At 36.3% G+C, this 7659-nt stretch overlaps 1 protein-coding gene across 1 annotated transcript; it reads left to right on the top strand.

Moving 5' to 3' along the window:
- The first annotated feature begins 6575 nt into the window (after positions 1 to 6575).
- Positions 6576 to 7160, top strand: LOC145661097 (protein CFDP2-like). The gene has a single exon (XM_081726541.1). It carries the CDS (start codon positions 6576 to 6578, stop codon positions 7158 to 7160), a length of 585 nt encoding a protein of 194 aa, XP_081582667.1.
- Positions 7161 to 7659: the final 499 nt, after the last annotated feature.

Below are 7659 nucleotides of genomic sequence, written 5' to 3'. Positions count from 1 at the left end.
TTTAAAATTCAAAATTGTACGGTCATGGATTATCATATCGAAATTATATTAGAGTCATAGATTTTTTATATGTAATATACTTCTTCTCCAGAAAGAAAAAAGAAGAAAGCAGAATTAGAAGTTATAATGCATATTGCACTTTTTATACAAACGATATTTGGTATTATATGTGCTATTTCAGTTCTTTTCTTTCTTTCTTTCTTTCTTTAACCAGAAGTAGGGTTTAGGTTTTATTTAGGCAGCTTCGAACTGTATTCCCTATTACACTTTGTTGGTTTGCTTTGTATAAGTTATATATTCTGTCTTAATAGTCCAAAATTTAAGTTAAAATTCCTTGTCAGTGCGGTTCCGTATAATCCTTGAAATCAAATAATTAGGTCTTTTCTGAAATTGTTGATCTCTGTTGATATACATAAAATTAAATTTTTTAAAATTTTTATCAGACTTGGATATAAAAATTATTATATTTTGTCCATTTGATTATACGGACTGGTCTTTAAAAAATTCTAATTATAATCTTCTAATTATGAGTTTTCGCTAAATTGCTTTATCAGATTAGTCCGTTTTTATTTATTTATTTATTTATTTATTTATTTTATATTTGAATTTCATTTAGTTGTAGAAATTCTATAATGGTGTGAATGATTTTCCAATTATTTGATGCCAGAAGATTTTGTAAACAGTATGGTCCATATCCAAGATTCCTAAAAATTGTATCCATTATAAATTTCCTTCCTTTTTTCTTATTATCACAAGCAAAAATTATATGGTCAATGCTATTTCAGTTAGTAATTGTATATTGCTTTCACATTCCAAAGGCTATTTATGTAATTTAAAAAAAAAAAAAAAACTATTAATGTACAGTTAACGGTGCAGTTTACTCTTCCTGCAAACATGACGGAATCCCTAATAATAAAAAGTGACGGTCACATACTGATTACAGAAAGATGCAAAGAATTAATATGGTTACGAGTACTTACGAATCCGTCACATATTGAATAAACAAACAAAAACTAGTTAGAATACACAATTTAAGGAAAACAGCATGTAACAGTATAGCATAAGCACGTAAAACTCACATTTGTCAACGGTATAACACACATTTGCCAATGAACTTATACAATCAGTCCATTACAGTTGTCATGGACTTCGCGATTTTTTTTTTTTTTTTTTTTTTAATTTTATTTTTACTTTTAGATCGAAGTTAATGGTCAGGGTTATGTTTCTTCAGTAGCTCTTTGCTTTTATTGTCCACACAATTATATAATTCCAAATTCTTGAATTTTGAGTGCTTGACCGAATCACGAGCCAAAGTAACCTACTGTGGATTCAAATGAGACATAGTTTTGAATTGCCATGTTTTGATTATTTGCATATGAAAAGTCACAGTCTTTGTACTGATGACACAATAAACATTCTACAATCATATGAAATCACTTAATGAAAGAAAGAACACTCTGATTAGCAGCTGCTCTGACTTTTGGACTCGGACTCATATTTTCCATCAGCTGTTCGAAGTAATTTGCATAAAATTGGCATATTTTTTGGGCTCGTTTTTCCGAACATGATGTATGTTTTCGTGTATATGGCGGCTGGAATATTTTTGCTTCCAAATAAGACCAGAATTTGTCAGTGCGACGGATTTGTGGCACATTTGGTGGATTGCACTCTACGCAAAACTGCACTCCCTACAGGTCCAGCAGCTGCTGCGTCCCTATTGCATAGTGAGAAGAAGCTGAATCAAGCCAAAAGATGTAATCACCATTTGGATAGTTTTCTTTCGAATGCATTCATTTTGATATATATTTTGAGTAATTGCACCCATTGATTGGCTGAAAATGATCTTTTCTGCTTATTGCCATCCAGATGAGTAGTTTCTGTGGAAATTTAGCTTTGAACTTAAATTTTACGGATTAAGGAATAGTAATGTGACCAGATTCAAAGTACGATATATTTCCACTAAAATCATACCCATTCATATCAATATATGTTTAATCATCCATCATTACGTCTCTATCATCGTTAGAGACACGAAACTCGTCCCTGGCAATTTTGTTCAGAATGACTTTTTGTTTCCCACCCGCATATGGAGCATCATTTTCTTCTCTTCCTATTGATAACCCAGTTCCAGTAGCCACTTCCTCATAACGACTCACTTTTAATGCACGTGCAGCACTTGAAATGGTAAATTCGTCGCTAGCGTCCATCAATGACACAATCTTCTCTTTGATTTTTTCGTCATAATCATTTTTTCTTTCCTCCCCTTCTCTTTTTTCATTGTAATCCCATCTTTGATTCTTTTTAATATTCTGTACACAGTTGCGTGACCCAATCCTTCCTTTTGAAAGTGTTTCAGAACTTCAGCGTTAGAGAAAATCCCGCATTCGTCAGCACAAAATCTCGAACACGAGTCCGATTGACTTCCACTTTCAACGGCTGCATGTTTACCGCTGACTGTTCTCTCAGCTGATACTGCCTGTAATCGCATAACAGATTGCGAAATGTATGAAACAGTGCAAACAGCAGTCTGCTCGGATGTGTGTCATGGGTAATACGCGTTCAAAATAGTGTCTCATTTGAATCCACAGCAGGTTAATCAAAACAGCACAGTTGTTTAACCCCTTGACTACCAATTTTCTTTTAATGTGAATGTTTTTTTTTTTTTTTTATATGTACACTCATGTCCAAAATGATTGTCGCATATCTATAACTGTCTTCTTGTAAGAATATAATTTGATAATGATTTTGCAGAGTACTTTTAATACCGATACTATTATGCGAGTATAGGTTTGATTACTGTATGTTCCTGTTTGGGATAAGCCAATTTATGAGAGTATTAGGGTTCGTTTCCTGTGGGGTACCTTTTGTATAAACAGATTTAATGCTATCGGGTTTTATCCCTAAACGTCCTTGTACTGATTCATGGAAGAAAACACTCTTGAACTAAATGATACCAACCCACAAGTAAACATTAACCAACTAAGAACAAAGCTGGTGAAACTCGGGATTCGAACAAAGTACTTTTGGTATATACCGTGTTCGTGATTATTCCCTGTTTCCACCTCAGCTGAACCCAGTTCACGGTCAGAAGTTCAGGGAACGTTGGGTGCAATGTACGTATCCTTACTCCATACATCCTGTGAAAAATACTACTATTCTGTTGCACTGCTGAAACTGGAAACATAATGGAACAAATACATGCACAATACTTATCCTCTAACACAAAGTATTATTATGCAGCATGCACCCCTTTACGTATTTACAGCATTCATTTGTGTATCCATTGACACCCATAAAATATATATTAAATACGTATATTTCAAGCTTTTTATTCATTGTGGCACTTCACATTTTACAAACACTAAAATGCTTTTCAGATTGTACTAATGTGGTCCTGTATAGCGCTGACAACCGAATTCCGATATCTCCGCGCACGTATTTACGGTAACGAAAGTCGAATCATCGAAGACGTAGGCATAAGCACTGTTCACTGGAAATGAGGAATTTGATCACTGTTTGTTAAAGTATTTTCACTCCTCCCGCATGCTGGTTCCACGGTTTATTCTGTTTACTGGAGATGTAGATTTTATGTACTATTAGCTGGGATGTTCACTCCTTCCCCATGCTGGTTTCATCCTAGCTAACACTTGCTGCTTCATTACGTCATTTTTAAAATTTCATAGATAATTGAATGGGTGAGTTGAAAAAGGAACACATTCCAAAAACCTCAACTTTCAAACACTGGGTGGAAACATGAACACGCACTAGAAATATGTTCAATTTTTCACTCATAGATTCCCGGAGACTTCAGTAAAGAATACCTAAAATTAATGAATGAGTTCCTTGTTTCTCTCAAGCGGTGTAGGTGCATATAAAATGAATATAACCATCCCAGTTTAGCTTGCTTATTTTCTGGAATGTGTACCTTTTTCAACTCACTCATTCAATTAAAACTTTGAAGCACTTTAATGTTAAAATCTTTTTTAAACTATTATTTTAGCTGCAGGATTAGTAACGAAGAGTTGCATTCAGAATTTCCATTTTAGTATATTTATTAATTGAATAAAACTGGAGTGGAGAGTAATGTACTCTATTCTCTCTGGTGGTTGATGTTCCACTCTCCGCGCCCAGTCATTGCTATTTTCCTCTTGCACAATGCACACGCATGAATACATTATTGGAATGAAAGATAGTTCCCACACAACATTTAATTTTTAGGTAACTGCTTCACTAATAAGAAATGATTGAGTACTTATTAGATTATTGAAAGCACATTAACAACATTTAAACACGTGATAACATTAATAATCCGTAATTAATACAAAATATGCACATTATTGCATATAGTCCGCTGCTGCCTTTAGCCCTGCAATTCAGCTTCTGTGGAAACTAAGCTGAAACAAATTCTTTTGCCATATTAAGCCATGCGAAGAGAAAAATGGGTGAACAACCACACACATATATAGAAAGACTTGTGAGCGAGAAGCTTCGCAGTTCCTATTCCAAGAATTCTGTCTCGGTGCGCACTGATTCTAAGAACTCCTGTTCCGTATGCGAGGGTTGATTAAAAGATATATAACGATAGCGTTATATCTGGCGCTGGGCGGGAATGTCCACTGATGGTATCCAAAAAGTTGACAAGAATCCTGGCAGTTTATTTCTTCACGATTCACACTTTTTCATAATAACGCACTCATAATACTGTTTGTAAGCAGTACTACTGTTGGGTTGCATATTCTAGTTGTTCACAAAGGGTTAAAGTTGTTTTAAGTTTATTCACACTGAAGTATTGCAATCCGTGAATTCACTCGAAATCACGAAATTCGGTACGATAATGGACACGAGGGGCCATTATTATAATGCCTTTTTTTTTTCCATTCCAATAACCTTTTGATTCTAAATTTCCACAACTTTTATAAAATATTATTAAATCAATTGTGAATTACTTCAATGTAAATTTCAGTTATGTCACAACTAATAAAAATGATTATACTTCTTTCAATTCAACTCAAGAAAGATTTCGCTTATTTTTGATACAGAATAAAATGTTTGAATTAAACGTGGCATTTATAAACAAATTACAAATGATGTATGCATTAAAAATCTTAAATGTGAGTTACTCAGTAAAAGTTTTTTAAATCTTACATAAGCCTACTCAATAAACATATGTATTCAATGTTGAATAAAAATATTGGATACTCAATTGAAATATCAGATGCTTAACTGAAATGGTAACGCTTAGTTAAAATGGTAATCCTCAACGCTGTTTACTTACTACATAATGTAAACGTATTTGACGTAACCTAAATGCAAAGAATACAATTTACCACATAATAATTATACTTTATACATGAATACAAAACATCATAACACATTTATATGTATATTATAGTAAAAAATAATATTTCATTTACCTAAAATGAAATATGACTACGCTTACGCGAGGTTGTCAAAACTCGAAGCATATACAGATGGTGATCAGAAAAATGGAAACACCTGGACGAAATTGCAACTTACCAGATTAATATGGTGTCGGGCCACCTTTCGCCTTCAGAACAGCCTTAATGCGACATGGGATGGAGGCATAGAGGTCGTGAATGGTAGCAAGTGGAATTTTACACCATTCCTCGTGCAGGGCATCGGCTAGTTCTGTGAGAGAGGATGGGGGTGGAAATCGTGGCCGGAGTCGTGTTTCCAAGACGGACCACAGATGTTCAATTATGTTGAGATCTGGGAATTGGGCGGGCCAGGGGAGGTGTTGAACTTCATCCCGATGTTCCTCAAACCACACTGCAACAACACCAGCTGTGTGAATGGCTACATTTATCATCCTGGAAGATGGCGTCATTGGCATGTACTCGGGTGGTGAAGTGCACCGAATGACAGATCTGTTTTTGAAATGAAGCCTCACACTTCTCTCACCCAAGTCCGACTTCGCCTTCAAGTGGTGGTGCTGTTAACCCTTACCGGAGGCAGGGTATAAAACCTCTGTGGTAAAAATCCCTGTGGAAAGTAAGGGGACGGAAGAAGTCGGGCCTGGTCCTCCAGGTTGGGGGTTGGGTGTCAGGCCGACAACCTGCCCCGGTAAAAAAATTACTGTTAGAAGACCGGAAGAATCGCCTCGGAATGGACGTATCAAGGGGAAGACGGACCGGAAACGAAAAAAGGACAAAGAACTGGTACTCGGTACGTGGAATGTTAGAACACTACATAGACCGGGGGCCCTGCAAGAACTAACAAACGAAATTCAGAAATATAACATAGACATATGTGGCATACAAGAGATGAGATGGGGCAATAAAGGCATTCACCAAAGACAAAAGGAAACCATCTATTTCAGTGGAAACAACAAAAAGAATTTGGAACGGGATTCATAGTCAGGGGTCAAATACGTGGTAAAATAATTAGCTTCACGCCAGTCAGTGACAGGATATGTAAAATCAGAGTAAGAGCAAATCCATACAACATAACCATTATCACAGCCCACGCACCAACCGAAGAAAGGGATTATAAGAGTCAAGGATGAGTTCTATAGCCAGCTGGAAAAAGCATATGACGAATGTCCGAAATATGATATGAAAGTAATTGTTGGTGACATGAATGAAAAAATAGGTAAAGAAAGCTGTTTCTACCCAGCGATAGGGAAATATAGCGCGCATGAAACAACAAACGGCATAAGGTTAATTGACTTTGCAGCTTCCAAGAACATGACCATATCTAGCACATGGTTCCCACATAAAAGAATACACAAGGTAACATGGAGATCACCGGACGGGAAGACCGAAAATCAGATTGACCATGTTGTAGTAGACAGCAGACACAGTTGCAATATACAAGACGTGAAAACAAGGAGGGGAGCTAACATAGGCTCCGATCACTATTTGGTAGTAACCCGTATCTACACAAAAATAAGCACACAACGGAAGCCCAACATGCACCAAGTCAAGAAATGGGACATAGAGAAATTAAGGGACGAACAAAGAGTCAACGAATATAGGAGCAAAGTCACTCAGTATATGGAGGAAACACAATGGACAGAAAAACAAAACGTCAACGATATATGGGCATCAATAAAAGACAACATAGAGCAGCAGAAGAAACAATCGGAGAAAGGAACAAACCTCAACGGAACGACTGGTTTGACAGCGAGTGCGAGATAGCAATAAAGGAACGGAATGTAGCTAGGAACAACATGCTAACTCACACAACAAGAGAAAGACAAGAAATTTACAATGAAGCAAGGAGAAAAGCCAAAAAACTACTCCGACAAAAGAAAAAATCCAGTATAGAGAGCAAAATAGCAGAACTTGAGAACGTACGATATAGAGGGGAAACAAGGTTCTTTTACAAGGAAGTTAAGCAACTAAAAAGAGGGTTTAAGCCATACTGCACTGCAATCAGGGATGAAGACAACAACATACTAAACTCCAAGGATGAGATACTGAACCGGTGGTCTAGATACTACGAAAGAACTTTTCACGACGAACCGGATGAACGAGATGAAACAGCTCAGACAAATTTCGAAAACAAAGAAACTAGAGAGATGCAAACAGAGACGCCAACACTTCAAGAGGTTAAAGAAGCAATTAAAAAAATCTAAAAACAAAGCACCGGGAACTGACACACTAGCGGCAGAGCTACTTAAGAAAGGAGGAGAGG

Source organism: Thermobia domestica, chromosome 9 (assembly GCF_964235325.1).
Source record: "Thermobia domestica chromosome 9, izTheDome1.hap1.1, whole genome shotgun sequence".
NCBI lineage: Eukaryota > Metazoa > Arthropoda > Insecta > Zygentoma > Lepismatidae > Thermobia > Thermobia domestica.
The sequence above is the reverse complement of the archived record's forward strand: the minus strand, read 5'-3'. Positions and strand labels throughout refer to the sequence as shown.

Bases quoted from the DNA above. Each gene is read 5' to 3' on its own strand.
- LOC145661097 (XM_081726541.1), top strand. From the start codon at position 6,576: ATGAAAGTAATTGTTGGTGACATGAATGAAAAAATAGGTAAAGAAAGC.